Source organism: Oncorhynchus masou, chromosome 17 (genome assembly GCF_036934945.1).
Source record: "Oncorhynchus masou masou isolate Uvic2021 chromosome 17, UVic_Omas_1.1, whole genome shotgun sequence".
Taxonomy (NCBI): domain Eukaryota; kingdom Metazoa; phylum Chordata; class Actinopteri; order Salmoniformes; family Salmonidae; genus Oncorhynchus; species Oncorhynchus masou.
The window spans coordinates 1,352,394-1,371,371 of NC_088228.1; the positions used below are offsets into that span (position 1 = coordinate 1,352,394).

The following is an 18,978-nucleotide window of genomic DNA, read 5'->3' on the forward strand; positions in this document are numbered from 1 at the left end:
CAATACTGCTAATACTACTGCTACTAAATGTAATACTACTGCTACTTACTAATAGTAATACTACTGCTGCTACTGCCAATAGTAATACTACTACTGCTACTAATAGTAATACTACTACTGCTACTACTAATGGTGCTGCTACTGCATGGCAATATTACTACTGCCGCTGCTACTAATGGCAATACTGCTACTAATAGTAATACTACAACTACTAATAGTGGTACTACTGCTGCTACTGCTACTGCTAATAGTCATACTACTACTAATAGTAATACTACTACTGCCACCGCTAATGGTAATGCCACTACCACTGCTACTAATAGTAATGCTGCTACTGCTGCTGGTAATACTGCTACTAATAGTAATACTGCTGCCACTCACGAATAGCACTGCTGCTACTAATAGCAGTGCTGCTGCTAATAGTAATGCTGCTGCTAATAGTACTGCTACTGCTAATGGCAATATTACTACTGCCGCTGCTGCTAATGGCAATACTGCTACTAATAGTAATACTACAACTGCTAATAGTACTACTACTGCTACTTCTACTAATAGTAATACTGCTGCTACCAATAGTAATACTACTGCTGCTACTAAAGTAATACTGCTGCTGCTGCTAATGGTACTGCTACTGCTAATGGCAATATTGCTGCTACCACTGCTACTAATGGCAATACTGCTACTAATAGTAATACTACAACTGCTAATAGTGCTACTGCTGCTACTACTACTACTACTAATAGTCATACTACTACTAATAATTATACTACTACTGCCACTACGAATGGCACTGCTGCTACTAATAGCAGTGCTGCTGCTAATAGTAATACTGCTACTAATAGTAATACTGCTGCTAATAGTAATACTACTGCTGCTGCTGCTAATAGTAATACTGCTACTAATAGTAATACTGCTACTAATAGTAATACTGCTGCTGCTGCTACTAATAGTAATACTGCTACTACTACTAATACTACTGCTATTAATAGTAATACTACTCGTGCTACTACTGCTATTAACAGTTATGCTGCTGCTAATAGTAATACTACTGCTACTAGAAATACTACTACGGCTTCTAATTATAATAATAATACTGCTTCTACTACTACTGGTAATACTGCTGGTTGCTACTACTACTGCTATTAATAGTAATACTACTGCTGCTACTAATAGTAATACTGCTACTAATAGTAATACTACTACTACTAGTGATACTACTACTACTACTAATAGTAATACTACTACGACTTCTAATTATAATAATAATAGTAACACTGCTTCTACTACTACTGGTAATACTACTCGTACTTCTGCTATTAATAGTAATACTACTACTACTACTAATAGTAATACTGCTACTAATAGTAATACTACTACTACTACTAATAGTAATACTACTACGACTTCTAATTATAATAATAATAGTAACACTGCTTCTACTACTACTGGTAATACTACTCGTACTACTACTGCTACTAATAGTAATACTGCTATTAACAGTAATACTGCTACTAATAGTAATACTACTACTACTAATAGTGATACTACTACTATTAATAGTAATATTGATACTAATAGTAATACTACTAGCGATACTACTAGTACTAAAAGTAATACTACTACTACTACTACTACTACTACTACACATAGTAATATTACAATACTACTTCTAATTATAATAATAATAGTAATACTGCTTCTACTACTACTGGTAATACTACTTGTACTACTACTGCTATTAATAGTAATACTGCTACTAATAGTAATACTACTAGCACTAATAGTAATACTACTACTACTAGTAGTAATACTGATACTAATAGTAATACTACTACTACTAATAGTATTACTACTAGTGCTAAAAGTAATACTACGACTACTACTACTACTACAAATAGTAATATTACAATACTACTTCTAATTATAATAATAATAGTAATACTGCTTCTACTACTACTGGTAATACTACTCGTACTACTACTGCTATTAATAGTAATACTGCTACTAATAGTAATACTACTAGCACTACTACTACTGCTAATTATAAATATGTGTTGCTGGTGTTGTTCCTGAACACTTCCAACTGAGCTGCCTCCCATGTTGGCTGATGTTTTTCCTCAAGGAATATTCATGATTGTCTGTACAAGGTTTGAAATATTGTTGATGGGAAAGTTTCTCTTACAAATGTGTTTGTCCTCAGCTGTCCTTCCAACACTGGATGGAGGGGGAACCCAACAACTACAACGGCGTGGAGTCCTGTGCTGAGATGAGGAACTCTTACTGGGATGAAGAGGGATCCTGGAAGGATGTAAACTGTGAGGACTACAACGACTGGCTGTGTGAGATCCCTAAAGGTAATGTAATGTATGGAGTCTCTCAAAATGAATAAAGAAAACATTTAATTGAAAAAGAAAAAAAAATCTGAAAATAACAAATAATTAAAGAGCATCAATAAAATAACAGTAGCGAAGCTATATGGGGCTACCGAGTGGCGCAGCGGTCTAAGGCACTGCATCTCAGTTGCCATACCAGGTGTTGATGCATCTTGCTCTTGGTGGTGCATCTGTAGAACTTTTTGAGGAGCCGAGGATCCACCTTTTCAGCCTACTGAAGGGAATAGCAGTTGTCGTGCCCTCTTCATGACTGTCTTGGTGTGTTTGGACCATGATAGTTTGTTGGTGATGTGGACACCAAGGAACTTGAAGCTCTCAACCTGCTCCACTACAGTCCCGTCAATGAGAATTGGGGCGTGCTTGGCCCTCCTTTTCCTGTAGTCCACGATCATCTCCTTTGTCTTGATCACGTTGAGGGAGAGGTTATTATCCTGGCACCACACTGCGAGGTCTCTGACCTCCTCCCTTTAGGCTGTCTCATCACTGTCGGTGATCAGGCCTACCACTGTTGTGTCATCAGCAAATTTAATGGTGTTGGAGTCATACTTGGTCATACTTGGCTTTCGTGGGTGAACAGGGTGTACAGGACGGGACTGAGCCCGCACCCCTCAGAGGCCCCTGTGTTGAGGATCAGCGTGGTAGATGTGTTGTTACCTACCCTTTCCATCTGGGGGCGGCCCGTCAGGAAGTCCAGGATCCAGTTGCAGAGGGAGGTGTTTAGTCCCAGGGTCCTTAGCTTAGTGATAAGCTTTGAGGGCACTATGGTGTTGAACCCTGAGCTGTAGTCAATGAATAGCATTTTCATGTAGGTGTTCCTTTTGTCCAGGTGGGAAAGGGCAGTGTGGAGTGTGATTGAGATTGCGTCATCTGTGGATCATCTGTGGATCTGTTGGGGCGGTATGCAAATTGTAGTGGGTCTAGGGTGTCTGGGATAATGGTGTTGTGAGCCATGACTAGCCTTTCAAAGCACTTCATGGTTATAGATGTGAGTGCTGCGGGTCGGTCGTCATTTAGGCAGGTTACCTCTGTGTTCTTGGGCACAGGCACCATGGTAATCTGCTTGGAACAGGTTTCATCCTGGTAATCCGTCTGGCCCTGCGGCCTTGTGAATGTTGACCTATTTAAAGGTCGTTCTCACATCGGCTACGGAGAGCATGATCACACAGCCGTCCAGAACAGCTGGTGCCCTCATTCATGCTTCAGTGTTGCTTGATTCGAAGCACACATAAAAGTAATTTAGCTCGTCTGGTAGGCTCGCATTATTGGGCAGCTCGCGGCTGTGATTCCCTTTGTAGTCTGTAATAGATTGCAAGCCCTGCCACATCCGACGAGCATCGGAGCCGGTGTAGTGGAATTCAATCTTTGTCCTGTATTGATGCTTTGCCTGTTTGATGGTTCATTGAAGGGCATAGCGGTATTTCTTATAAGTTTCCGGGAAAGAGTCCTGCTACTTGAAAGCGGCAGCTCTACCCTTTAGCTCAGTGCAGATGTTGCCTGTAATCCATAGCTTCTGGTTGAGGTATGTATGTATCGATGCACTTATTGATGAAGCCATTGACTGATGTGGTGTACTCTAATGCCATCGGAAGAATCCCAGAACATTTTCCAGTCTGTGCTAGTAAAACAGTACTGTAGCTTAGCATCGTCGTCATCTGAACACTTCCAAATTGAGCGAGTCACTTCCTGCTTAAGTTATTGTTTGTAAACAGGAATCAGGTGGTTAGTTATGATCAGATTTGCCAAATGGAGAGTGAGGGAAATCTTTGTATGTGTCTCTGTGGGTGGAGTAAAGGTGGTCTAGTGTTTTTTTTCTTCTCTGGTTGCACATGTAACATGCTGGTAGAAATGAGGTAAAACTGATTTGTTTCCCTGCATTAAAGTCTCCGGCCACTAGGTGCGCCGCCCATGAGGTTGTGGTCAAAAGTGCAACACTATAAAAGGAAGACATTCAGGATGTAGCGCCTCTGTCTGTGGGACGGAAGTATTTTAGTCGACCTCACGTGCATGATTAGTAATCTTACTGGGACCAGAAGGCTTTAGGTTGGTGAGCTAACACAGTCTTCTCTCTCCTCCTGTCTTCTACATTCTCCTCCTCTTTTCTCTGTGGCATTACAGGAGTGACCCCACTACCTCCTCCCAACAACACCATCCCTGGTAAGTCCCCTTGACAGTACCTATCCCATAGCTCCCAGGACCGAGCGGACAAGTCCTCTCTAGAGACCGAGCAGACAAGTTCCCTCTAGAGACCAAGCAGACAAGTTCCCTCTAGAGACCGAGCAGACAAGTTCCCTCTAGAGACCGAGCGGACAAGTTCCCTCTAGAGACCGAGCGGACAAGTTCTCTCTAGAGACCGAGCAGACAAGTTCCCTCTAGAGACCAAGCAGACAAGTTCCCTCTAGAGACCAAGCAGACAAGTTCCCTCTAGAGACCGAGCAGACAAGTCCCCTCTAGAGACCGAGCGGACAAGTCCCCACTAGAGACCGAGCGGACAAGTCCCCTCTAGAAACCGAGCGGACAAGTCCCCTCTAGAGACCGAGCAGACAAGTCCCGTCTAGAGACCGAGCAGACAAGTCCCCTCTACAGACTACATTAGCAGGTTAGTCCTTTCTCTAGAGGCTACACCAAGCAAATAAGTCCCTTTAGAGATTAGACCAAGCAAATAAGTCCTCTCTATAGAGACTACACCAATCAGATAAGTCCCCTCTCTAGAGACTACACCAATCAGATAAGTCCCCTCTCTAGAGACTACACCAGGCAAATAAGTCCTCACTCTGGAGACTACACCATTCAGATAAATCCCCACTCTGGAGACTACACCAAGCAGATAAGTCCCCTCTCTAGATGTGATTGTCTCTAGAAGGGACTTATCTGCTTGGTCTCTAGAGAGGACTAATCTGCATGGTCTCTAGAGAGGACTAATCTGCATGGTCTCTAGAGAGGACTAATCTGCATGGTCTCTAGAGAGGACTAATCTGCATGGTCTCTAGAGAGGACTAATCTGCATGGTCTCTAGAGAGGACTAATCTGCATGGTCTCTAGAGAGGACAAATATGCTTGGTCTCTAGAGAGGACTAATCTGCTCGGTCTCTAGAGAGGACTAATCTGCTCGGTCTCTAGAGAGGACTAATCTGCTCGGTCTCTAGAGAGGACTAATCTGCTCGGTCTCTAGAGAGGACTAATCTGCTTGGTCTCTCGAGAGGACAAATCTGCTCGGTCTCCAGAGGGGACTTAATTGCACATAACTTATATTATTTTCTAACCCTGTCTAGAGTATAATGTGACAGAGGATGGCTGGCTGGAGTATGGAGGCTCTCAATATTACTTTAATACTGAGAGGCTGGCCATGGAGAATGCCAGACACTACTGTCAGCAGAGGCATGGGGACCTTGTTGTTATCAACGGACTTACAGAAAATACATTTCTGTGGAAAAAGGTAAACACCTATAGTTTCGCTATAGTCCTGCCTTCAAACACATTGGCAGAGCTCTATACACAAGTGGTGTATAGTGCTTAGGTCAAAATACTTTAAAGTACTACTTAACTTGTTTTTTGGGGTATCTGTTCTTTACAACTGTTACGAATCCCTTTTGGCCCGACAGTCTAGGGGGGATGGTAATGAGACCCGTAACATAACTCATGCAAATTATTATTGTGACAAAATAAAAGTGTGAACGAAATAATCTACCATCAAACTCCAGGTTTATTTATAAACACACGGTAATGGGGGGAGCAGGAAAAGGGGCTGAGCTGGACCCAAGGAAAGAAACAATAAGTATTCAAAAACACCCCTAAGCTAGACTAGCCTACTTTAACAACAGCTAACTAACTAACCAAAAATACAGTGGGTGGTCCGCCCAGTTCTAACTAGTGTATTTAACAAAGTTCACCTACGGGTAGTGTATGCCCATGGGCGACTTGTCTTGGTTTCCCCTTTTCCCACCAGCAACAAACAAACACCATAACCAAAAACAATACTCACAGGTGATGACAAAGTGCTATGAGGTGCTTAAACAAAAGAGAGGTTAAGACACAAAGCGAGAGTGAAACACAGAGACCTACAGACATGGCATTTACAGAGAGATTGAGCTCTAGAACAAACAAATGATGGGGTTTTTAAACCATGGAGAAGGAACTGTGATAGGTTAGGAAATAGGAGGAGGTGTGTCTTCTGATTGATGATTGATTGTTGACTGATTGGGGAGTGATGATTTTCACCTGTGAGGGGAGAAGGAGAGAAAAGAAACACACACACAGGATACACACACACACAGGATAACTGTATCCGTAACACTCCCACCCTTAAAAGAGCAACCCTAGTGGTTGCGACTACAGTATTTCAATGAATACTCACAACAAAGCAACAACCTTGCAAAACATACAGAAATCATTTTCACACACAAGACAAAGCATCTGCCAACACATTATCAGAACCCTTTTTGTGGCGGATCTCCAAATTATAATTTGGAGATCCAACGCATAAGGCGCTGGTTCTGGTTGTACATTCGGTGGAGAAAAACTAAGGGGTTATGGTCAGTATATATAATCACGGGTAGGGCACTGGAACCAATATATAAGTATTGCAGAGCCAACAACAAAGCAAGAGCTTCTTGTTCTATTGTCGCATAGTTTGTTTGACATTTATTAAATTTACGTGAAAAATAACAAACGGGATGATCCACTCCACTCTTGTCCTGCTGCAGTAGAACAGCACCAGCACCTCTGGCACTAGCATCTACCTCAAGTTTGAACGGTTGTTCAAAATCTGGAGCAGCAAGTACAGGTGTACTACATAAGAGTGCTTTCGCTGATTCAAAAGCTCTCTTACAATCAGGGGACCACACAAATGATCTAGCCGGACTAAGCAAATCGGTCAATGGAGCAACTACCGCAGAGAAATTTTTACAGAAGCTACGGTAGTAGCCAACCATCCCTAAAAAGCGGCGTAGCTCTCGTCTGGTGGTAGGTGCAGGGAATGCAGTTATAGCCAAGACCTTGGCATCAACAGGGCGCACCTGTCCATGGCCAACCTCTTTACCGAGATAGGTAACAGTAGCCTTCCCAAACTCGCACTTTGCCAAGTTCACGGTTAGAGAAGCAGCTGCCAACCGTTCACATACTACCCTTAGCGAGTCAACATGATCTGACCACTCAGACGAATAAATCACTAGGTCATCAAGGTATGCACTACAATTAGGAACGCCAGCTAATACGGAGTTAACCAGTCGTTGGAAGGTGGCTGGATGCATTTCGCATCCCAAAAGCAATGACTGAGTGCTGTAGGAAGTTGTCTGGGGTCACAAAGGCAGAAATCTCAGAAGCACGTGAAGTTAACGGAACCTGCCAGTAACCTTTTAAGAGGTCTAACTTAGTTACCTACTTAGCAGCACCAATCGTGTCGATACAGTCGTCCAGTCGGGGTAACGTGAACGAATCTGGCATTGTGACAGAATTTACCTTTCGATAATCCGTACATAACCTGGACGTACCATCAGGTTTAGGAACCAAAATGCAAGGAGAACTCCAAGGGCTTGAACTTGGCTTAGCCAGGTCATTCTCCAACAAATATCTCACCTCATCCCTCATTATCTTCCTCTTGGAAGCGTTGATACGATATGGGTGTTGCTTGATAGGTGTAGCATTTCCAACATTAATGTCATGTTCCAACACATTTGTGCGAGTAGGAACATCATTAAAGAGACATGGAAAACTGTGTAGTAGCCTCACAATATCATTGGCCTGTCCATCCGTTAAATGAACCAGACCGGATTGGATAGACAGCAACATTTCTGAGTTGGGCAATCTAACACACTGCTGCTGAGTATTGCACAACTCCAAGCCATCAACATCATCAATATGACAGTCCACTATCATAGCAGTAGTAGCAGAGGAGCCAGCAGTACCTTCCTAGAACAAACAAATGATGGAGAGAAAAGAAACACACACACAGGATACACACACACACACAGGATAACTGTATCCATAACAACAACTTTTACTTTTCCTTCACTACATTCCTAAAATAAATGATATACTTTTTACTCCATACATTTTCCCTGACACCCAAAAGTAATGTTTTGAATGCTTAGCAGGACAGGAAAATGGTCCAATTCACGCACTAATCAAGAGAACATCCCTGGTAATCCTCTGCCCCTGATCTGGCGGACTCACGGCCTCACGGAACACAAAGGCTTAATTTGTAAATGATGTGTTGGAGTGTGCCCCTGGCTATCCCTAAATAGAAAAGATTTGCTTAATATAAGGATTTTGACATTTACTTTTGATACTTTTAGACTTTTACTCAAGTAGTATTTTACTGCGTGACTTTCAATTTATATTAAGGTATCTTTACTTTTACTCAATTATGACAATTGGGTCATTTTTCCGCCACTGAAATACACTGAATCAACAAAACATTAAGAACACCTTTCTCACGTGGAGTTGCACCTCCTTTTGCCCTCGGTTGGTCAGGACTCTACAAGGTGTTGAAACGGACGCTGGCCCATGTGGACTCCAAGACAGCTGGTCCCTAATGCTAATTGCTCTTTTTTTCAGATCAATAAAGAGCATTTGGGAAACCATTACATCGGGCTCACAGTTGATCTTGATCGCTCTTTCGGGTGAGTATAAAATGAGTAAAAGAAGATTATCAAACAGAGAAAAATAAAACGTTTTTTTATATCACTTCTAAACTCGTGGTGTCAAACTGCTGTTCTATTGCTGCATTCATGACCTTTTAGAAACTCTGAAATACGAGCTTCCTTTCTGGGAGAAATCGGTTTGAAAGGACCTTTTCAGACATGCTAATCTCTGACATCACCTACCAAGAACATAACTTAACAAAACATTATCTATCCAATTTATTTGGACCTTTTTTTAACACTATAATTTGGATGAGAGCGTGTTGGCTGCACTTTTTGTTCATGGTTGACGTAACTACTTAGACATTAGCCAGTTGGCGTTCTCAACCAGTTCAAAGCATGTGAATGCACACCTCATTGCCCCGTGTTTAGAAGTTGTATTTCCGAACATTCCGGCATGTCATGAACAAAGCATATTTTCTGTGTATTGTCCGTGTTCTTTATGTGTTCTATGTCTTGTGTGTTGCTGAGTTCTTGTGTTCTGAGTTCCATGTTTCGTGTGAGTATAACTGACTTATCAGTAATGCATACAGTTCATTTAGAAAGTATTCATACCCCTTGATTTATTCCTCATTCTGTTGTTACAGCCTGAATTCAAAATGGATTAAATAGTATTTTTTCTCTCACAAATCAACACACAATACCCCATAATGACAAAGTACAAACTTGTTTTTAGAAATGTTTACACATTTATTGAAAATGAAATACAGACATGTCTAATTTACATAAGTATTCCCACCTCTGAGTGAATACATGTTAGAATCACCCTTGGCAGCGATTACAGCTGTGAGTCTTTCTGGGTGAGTCTCTAAGAGCTTTCCACACCTGGATTCTGCAACATTTAACCATTATTCTTTAAAACATTATTCAAGCTTTCTCAAATTGGTTGTTGATCAAACACCCTCTGCCCCCAGCTGTGCCCTGGACACCATATGTGATTTGATTGCCCCCCCCATCTATCTTCTGAGCTCGTGCTGCTAGGTGACCTAAACTGGGACATGCTTAACACCCCGGCCATCCTACAATCTAAGCTTGATGCCCTCAATCTCACACAAGTTATCAATGAACCTTCCAGATATAACCCCAAATCCATAAACATGGACACCCTCATTAGATATCATCCTAACTAACTCACCCTCCAAATACACCTCTGCTGTTTTCAACCAAGATCTCAGCGATCACTGCCTCCTTGCCTGCATCCGTAATGGGTCTGCAAGCAAACGACCACCCCTCATCACTGTCAAACGCTCCCTGAAACACTTCTGCGAACAGGCCTTTCTAATCGACCTGGCCGGGGTATCCTGGAATGACATTGACCTCATCCCGTCAGTAGAGGATGCCTGGTTATTCTTTAAAAGTGCCTTCCTCACCATTCAGAAATATGTAGAACCAGGAATAGATATAGCCCTTGTGTCACTCCAGACCTGACTGCCCTTGACCAGCACAAAAACATCCTGTGGCGTTCTGCATTAGCATCGAATAGCCCCCGTGATATGCAAATTTTCAGGGAGGTTAGGAACCAATATACACAGGCAGTTAGGAAAGCTAAGGCTAGCTTTTTTAAACAGAAATTTGTATCCTGCAGTACAAACTCAAAAAAGTTCTGGGACACTGTGAAGTCCAAGGAGAATAAGAGCACCTCATCGCAGCTACCCACTGCTCTGAGGCTATTAAACACTGTTACAACCGAGAAATCCACTATAATTGAGAATTTCAATAAGCATTTCTCTACGGCTACCCCTACCCCGGTCAACTGCCCGGCACCCTCCACAGCAACCCACCCAAGCCCCCACCATTTCTCCTTTACCCAAATCCAGAAAGCTGATGTTCTGAAAGAGCTGCAAAATCTGGACCCCTACAAATCAGCCGGGCTCAACAATCTGGACCCTCTCTTTCTTAAATTATCTGCCAAAATTGTTGCAACCCCTATTACTAGCCTGTTCAACCTCTCTTTCGTATCGTCTGAGATTCCCAAAGATTGGAAAGCTGCCGCGGTCATCCCCCTCTTCAAAGGGGGAAACACTCTAGACCCAAACTGCTACAGACCTATATCTATCCTACCCTGTCTTTCTAAGGTCTTCGAAAGCCAAGTTAACAAACAGATTACTGACCATTTTGAATCACATCGTACCTTCTCCGCTATGCAATCTGGTTTCCGAACTGGTCATGGGTGCACCTCAGCCACGCTCAAGGTCCTTAACGATATCATAACCGCCATCGATAAGAAACATTACTGTGCAGCCATATTCATTGATCTGGCCAAGGCTTTCGACGCTGTCAATCACCGTATTCTTATTGGCAGACTCAACAGCCTTGGTTTCTCTAAAGATTTCCTCACCTGGTTCACCAACTACTTCTCTGATAGAGCTCAGTGTGTCAAATCGGAGGGCCTGTTGTCCGGACCTCTGGCAGTCTCTATGGGGGTGCCACAGGGTTCAATTCTCAGGCCGACTCTCTTCTCTGTGTACATCAATGATGTCTCACTTGCTGCTGGTGATTCTCTGACCCACCTCTACGTAGACAACACCATTCTGTATACTTCTGGCCCTTCTTTGGACACTGTGTTAACTAACCTCCAGACGAGCTTCAATGCCATACAACTCTCCTTCCATAGCCTCCAGCTGCTCTTAAACGCAAATAAAACTAAATGCATGCTATTGAACCGATCACTGCCTGCACCTGCCCGCCCATCCAGCATCACTACTCTGGACGGCTCTGACATAGAATACGTGGATAACTACAAATACCTAGGTGTCTGGCTGGACTGTAAACTCTCCTTCCAGACTCACATTAAGCATCTCCAATCAAAAATTAAATCTAGAATCGGCTTCCTATTTCGCAACAAAGCTTCCTTCACTCATGCTGCAAAACAAACCCTCGTAAAACTGACCATCCTACCGATCCTCGACTTTGGCAATGTCATCTATAAAATAGCCTCCAACACTCTACTCAGCAAACTGGATGTAGTCTATCACAGTGCCATCCGTTTTGTCACCAAAGCCCCATATACTACCCACCACTGCGACCTGTATGCTCTCATTGGCTGGCCCTTGCTACATATTTGTCGCCAAACCCACTGGCTCCAGGTCATCTACAAGTCTCTGCTAGGTAAAGCCCCGCCTTATCTCAGCTCACTGGTCACCATAGCAGCACCCACTCGTAGCACGCGCTCCAGCAGGTATATCTCACTGGTCACCCCCAAAGCCAATTCCTCCTTTGGTCGCCTTTCCTTCCAGTTCTCTGCTGCCACTGACTGGAACGTACTGAAAAAATCCCTGAAGCTGGAGACTAATATCTCCCTCACTAGCTTTAAGAACCAGCTGTCAGAGCAGCTCAGAGATCACTGCACTTGTTCATAGCCCATCACTGCTCTAGAGGAGATCTGCATGGAGGAATGGGCCAAAATACCAGCAACAGTGTGTGAAAACCTTGTGAAGACTTACGGAAAACGTTTGACCTCTGTCATTGCCAACAAAGTATTGAGATAAACTTTTGTTATTGACCAAATACTTATTTTCCACCATTTGCAAATAAATTCATTAAAAATCCTTCAATGTGATTTTCTGGATTTTTTTTCTCATTTCATCTGTAATAGTTGAAGTGTACCTATGATGAAAATTACAGGCCTCTCTCATCTTTTTAAGTGGGAGAACTTGCACAATTGGTGGCTGACTAAATACTTTTTTGCCGCACTGTATCTACCTCATCCCCAAACTGTATTTATTCATTTTGCTCCTTCTACTTGCACATCCATCATTTGCACATCTACATCTATATTCCAGTGTTTAATTGCCATACTGTAATTACTTCGCCACCATGGCTTATTTATTGCCTCCCTTATCTGACCTCATAGGCACTCACTGTATATAGACTTTTTTCTTTTTTTCTACTGTATTATTGACTGTATGTTTTGTTTATTCCATGTGTAACTCTGTGTTGTTGTATGTGTTTCGAACTGCTATGCTTTATCTTGGCCAGGTCGCAGTTGCAAATGAGAACTTGTTCTCAACTAGCTTACCTAGTTAACTAAAGGTGAAATAAAACAAATTTAAAAAAATACCCATAACATGATGCAGCCACCACTATGATTGAAAATATGAAGAGTGGTACTCAGTAATGTGTTGTATTGGATTTTCCCCCAAAAGTTAAATGCTTTGCCATTTTCTTTTGCCAAATGACTTTAGTGCCTTGTTGCCTTATTTTCTGTTCAGTACAGGCTTCCTTCTTTTCACTCTATCATTCAGGATAGTATTGTGATTGTTGATCCATCCTAAGTTTTCTCCTATCACAGCCATTACACTGGTTTAATGTCACCATTGACCTCATGGTGAACTCCCTGAGTGGTTTCCTTCCCCTCCAGCATCTTAATTACGGACGCCTGCATCTTTGTAGTGACTGGGTGTACACCATCCAAAGCGTAATTATGCACCAAGCTCAAAGGGATATTCAGTATGTTTTGTGTTCTTAGTTCTCATGTTCTCATGTTCTTGTGTTCTGAGTTCTCATGTTCTTGTGTTCTGAGCTCTCATGTTCTTGTGTTCTGAGTTCTCATGTTCTTGTGTTCTGAGTTCTTGAATCCTTGTGTTCTGAGTTATTGTGTCCTGTGTTCTGAGTTCTTGAATCCTTGTGTTCTGAGTTATTGTGTCCTGTGTTCTGAGTGATTGTGTCCTGTGTTCTGAGTTCTTGAATCCTTGTGTTCTGAGTGATTGTGTCCTGTGTTCTGAGTTCTTGAATCCTTGTGTTCTGAGTTATTGTGTCCTGTGTTCTGAGTTATTGTGTCCTGTGTTCTGAGTGATTGTGTCCTGTGTTCTGAGTTCTTGAATCCTTGTGTTCTGAGTGATTGTGTCCTGTGTTCTGAGTTCTTGAATCCTTGTGTTCTGAGTGATTGTGTCCTGTGTTCTGAGTTCTTGAATCCTTGTGTTCTGAGTTATTGTGTCCTGTGTTCTGAGTTCTTGAATCCTTGTGTTCTGAGTGATTGTGTCCTGTGTTCTGAGTTCTTGAATCCTTGTGTTCTGAGTGATTGTGTCCTGTGTTCTGAGTTCTTGAATCCTTGTGTTCTGAGTGATTGTGTCCTGTGTTCTGAGTTCTTGAATCCTTGTGTTCTGAGTTATTGTGTCCTGTGTTCTGTCCAGGTGGATGGACGGTTCTCCAGTAGTATTCCAGAGATGGGACAACAACCAGCCGGACTTCAAGAACAACGATGAGAACTGTGTTGTCATGTCCAGCTCCATGGGTGAGCTAAAGATGAGGCCCGAAAATTTTCCTCTCTTATAAGAACTTCCATTGAGTTATTTTCATTCTGAATCTTGGGGCTGGTTACCACATAACTCAATGGCATGATTAGTTCTACTATAACTGTGTGTCTGAGTGTTCAGGTTTCGGGCTTGACTATAACTGTGTCTGAGTGTTCAGGTTTCTGGCTTGACTATAACTGTGTGTCTGAGTGTTCAGGTTTCAGGTTTCTGGCTTGACTATAACTGTGTCTTCAGGTTTCTGGCATGACTATAACTATGTGTCTGTGTCTCCAGGTTTCTGGCATGACTATAACTATGTGTCTCCAGGTTTCTGGCATGACTATAACTATGTGTCTGTGTCTCCAGGTTTCTGGCATGACTGTAACTATGTGTCTGTGTCTCCAGGTTTCTGGCATGACTATAACTATGTGTCTTCAGGTTTCTGGCATGACTATAACTATGTGTCTTCAGGTTTCTGGCATGACTATAACTATGTGTCTGTGTCTCCAGGTTTCTGACATGACTATAACTATGTGTCTCCAGGTTTCTGGCATGACTATAACTATGTGTCTCCAGGTTTCTGGCATGACTATAACTATGTGTCTGTGTCTCCAGGTTTCTGGCATGACTATAACTATGTGTCTCCAGGTTTCTGGCATGACTATAACTATGTGTCTCCAGGTTTCTGGCATGACTATAACTATGTGTCTCCAGGTTTCTGGCATGACTATAACTATGTGTTTGTGTCTCCAGGTTTCTGGCATGACTATAACTATGTGTCTCCAGGTTTCTGGCATGACTATAACTATGTGTCTGTGTCTCCAGGTTTCTGGCATGACTATAACTATGTGTCTCCAGGTTTCTGGCATGACTATAACTATGTGTCTGTGTCTCCAGGTTTCTGGCATGACTATAACTATGTGTCTCCAGGTTTCTGACATGACTATAACTATGTGTCTCCAGGTTTCTGGCATGACTATAACTATGTGTCTGTGTCTCCAGGTTTCTGGCATGACTATAACTATGTGTCTCCAGGTTTCTGGCATGACTATAACTATGTGTCTCCAGGTTTCTGACATGACTATAACTATGTGTCTCCAGGTTTCTGACATGACTATAACTATGTGTCTCCAGGTTTCTGGCATGACTATAACTATGTGTCTCCAGGTTTCTGGCATGACTATAACTATGTGTCTGTGTCTCCAGGTTTCTGGCATGACTATAACTATGTGTCTGTGTCTCCAGGTTTCTGGCATGACTATAACTATGTGTCTCCAGGTTTCTGGCATGACTATAACTATGTGTTTGTGTCTCCAGGTTTCTGGCATGACTATAACTATGTGTCTCCAGGTTTCTGGCATGACTATAACTATGTGTCTGTGTCTCCAGGTTTCTGGCATGACTATAACTATGTGTCTCCAGGTTTCTGGCATGACTATAACTATGTGTCTCCAGGTTTCTGGCATGACTAACTATGTGTCTCCAGGTTTCTGGCATGACTATAACTATGTGTCTCCAGGTTTCTGGCATGACTATAACTATGTGTCTCCAGGTTTCAATCATGACTATAACTATGTGTCTCCAGGTTTCTGGCATGACTATAACTATGTGTCTCCAGGTTTCTGGCATGACTAACTATGTGTCTCCAGGTTTCTGGCATGACTATAACTATGTGTCTCCAGGTTTCTGGCATGACTATAACTATGTGTCTGTGTCTCCAGGTTTCTGGCATGACTATAACTATGTGTCTTCAGGTTTCTGGCATGACTATAACTATGTGTCTCCAGGTTTCTGGCATGACTATAACTATGTGTCTCCAGGTTTCTGGCATGACTATAACTATGTGTCTTCAGGTTTCTGGCATGACTATAACTATGTGTCTTCAGGTTTCTGGCATGACTATAACTATGTGTCTGTGTCTTCAGGTTTCTGGCATGACTATAACTATGTGTCTCCAGGTTTCTGGCATGACTATAACTATGTGTCTCCAGGTTTCTGGCATGACTATAACTATGTGTCTGTGTCTCCAGGTTTCTGGCATGACTATAACTATGTGTCTGTGTCTCCAGGTTTCTGGCATGACTATAACTATGTGTCTCCAGGTTTCTGGCATGACTATAACTATGTGTCTGTGTCTCCAGGTTTCTGGCATGACTATAACTATGTGTCTTCAGGTTTCTGGCATGACTATAACTATGTGTCTGTGTCTTCAGGTTTCTGGCATGACTATAACTATGTGTCTCCAGGTTTCTGGCATGACTATAACTATGTGTCTCCAGGTTTCTGGCATGACTATAACTATGTGTCTGTGTCTCCAGGTTTCTGGCATGACTATAACTATGTGTCTGTGTCTCCAGGTTTCTGGCATGACTATAACTATGTGTCTCCAGGTTTCTGGCATGACTATAACTATGTGTCTTCAGGTTTCTGGCATGACTATAACTATGTGTCTTCAGGTTTCTGGCATGACTATAACTATGTGTCTCCAGGTTTCTGGCATGACTATAACTATGTGTCTTCAGGTTTCTGGCATGACTATAACTATGTGTCTTCAGGTTTCTGGCATGACTATAACTATGTGTCTCCAGGTTTCTGGCATGACTATAACTATGTGTCTCCAGGTTTCTGGCATGACTATAACTATGTGTCTGTGTCTCCAGGTTTCTGGCATGACTAACTATGTGTCTCCAGGTTTCTGGCATGACTATAACTATGTGTCTCCAGGTTTCTGGCATGACTATAACTATGTGTCTCCAGGTTTCTGGCATGACTATAACTATGTGTCTGTGTCTTCAGGTTTCTGGCATGACTATAACTATGTGTCTCCAGGTTTCTGGCATGACTATAACTATGTGTCTGTGTCTCCAGGTTTCTGGCATGACTATAACTATGTGTCTGTGTCTCCAGGTTTCTGGCATGACTATAACTATGTGTCTCCAGGTTTCTGGCATGACTATAACTATGTGTCTGTGTCTCCAGGTTTCTGGAATGACTATAACTATGTGTCTCCAGGTTTCTGGCATGACTATAACTATGTGTCTGTGTCTCCAGGTTTCTGGCATGACTATAACTATGTGTCTTCAGGTTTCTGGCATGACTATAACTATGTGTCTCCAGGTTTCTGGCATGACTATAACTATGTGTCTCCAGGTTTCTGGCATGACTATAACTATGTGTCTCCAGGTTTCTGGCATGACTATAACTATGTGTCTCCAGGTTTCTGGCATGACTATAACTATGTGTCTTCAGGTTTCTGGCATGACTATAACTATGTGTCTGTGTCTCCAGGTTTCTGGCATGACTATAACTATGTGTCTCCAGGTTTCTGACATGACTATAACTATGTGTCTCCAGGTTTCTGACATGACTATAACTATGTGTCTTCAGGTTTCTGGCATGACTATAACTATGTGTCTGTGTCTCCAGGTTTCTGGCATGACTATAACTATGTGTCTTCAGGTTTCTGGCATGACTATAACTATGTGTCTCCAGGTTTCTGACATGACTATAACTATGTGTCTGTGTCTTCAGGTTTCTGGCATGACTATAACTATGTGTCTCCAGGTTTCTGGCATGACTATAACTATGTGTCTCCAGGTTTCTGGCATGACTATAATTATGTGTCTCCAGGTTTCTGGCATGACTATAACTATGTGTCTCCAGGTTTCTGGCATGACTATAACTATGTGTCTCCAGGTTTCTGACATGACTATAACTATGTGTCTGTGTCTTCAGGTTTCTGGCATGACTATAACTATGTGTCTCCAGGTTTCTGGCATGACTATAACTATGTGTCTCCAGGTTTCTGGCATGACTATAACTATGTGTCTCCAGGTTTCTGGCATGACTATAACTATGTGTCTCCAGGTTTCTGGCATGACTATAACTATGTGTCTTCAGGTTTCTGGCATGACTATAACTATGTGTCTCCAGGTTTCTGGCATGACTATAACTATGTGTTTCCAGGTTTCTGGCATGACTATAACTATGTGTCTTCAGGTTTCTGGCATGACTATAACTATGTGTCTTCAGGTTTCTGGCATGACTATAACTATGTGTCTCCAGGTTTCTGGCATGACTATAACTATGTGTCTCCAGGTTTCTGGCATGACTAACTATGTGTCTTCAGGTTTCTGGCATGACTATAACTATGTGTCTCCAGGTTTCTGACATGACTATAACTATGTGTCTCCAGGTTTCTGGCATGACTGTAACTATGTGTCTCCAGGTTTCTGGCATGACTATAACTATGTGTTTGTGTCTCCAGGTTTCTGACATGACTATAACTATGTGTCTCCAGGTTTCTGACATGACTATAACTATGTGTCTCCAGGTTTCTGACATGACTATAACTATGTGTCTCCAGGTTTCTAGCATGACTATAACTATGTGTCTTCAGGTTTCTGGCATGACTGTAACTATGTGTCTGTGTCTCCAGGTTTCTGGCATGACTATAACTATGTGTCTCCAGGTTTCTGGCATGACTATAACTATGTGTCTCCAGGTTTCTGACATGACTATAACTATGTGTCTGTGTCTCCAGGTTTCTGGCATGACTATAACTATGTGTCTTCAGGTTTCTGGCATGACTATAACTATGTGTCTCCAGGTTTCTGGCATGACTATAACTATGTGTCTCCAGGTTTCTGACATGACTATAACTATGTGTCTCCAGGTTTCTGGCATGACTATAACTATGTGTCTGTGTCTCCA

The 18,978-nt window shown here is 42.3% G+C and overlaps 1 protein-coding gene across 1 annotated transcript in view; it reads left to right on the top strand.

Moving 5' to 3' along the window:
* The window catches only part of LOC135558074 (macrophage mannose receptor 1-like), a 94,983-nt gene that overhangs the window by 47,773 nt on the left and 28,232 nt on the right, over positions 1-18,978 (top strand). The window contains exons 15-19 of the mRNA XM_064991825.1: positions 2,201-2,354; positions 4,509-4,547; positions 5,663-5,826; positions 8,946-9,010; positions 14,164-14,264. Of these exons, the coding sequence (XP_064847897.1) occupies positions 2,201-2,354; positions 4,509-4,547; positions 5,663-5,826; positions 8,946-9,010; positions 14,164-14,264 (523 nt within the window). The remainder of the gene's footprint in view (positions 1-2,200; positions 2,355-4,508; positions 4,548-5,662; positions 5,827-8,945; positions 9,011-14,163; positions 14,265-18,978) is intronic.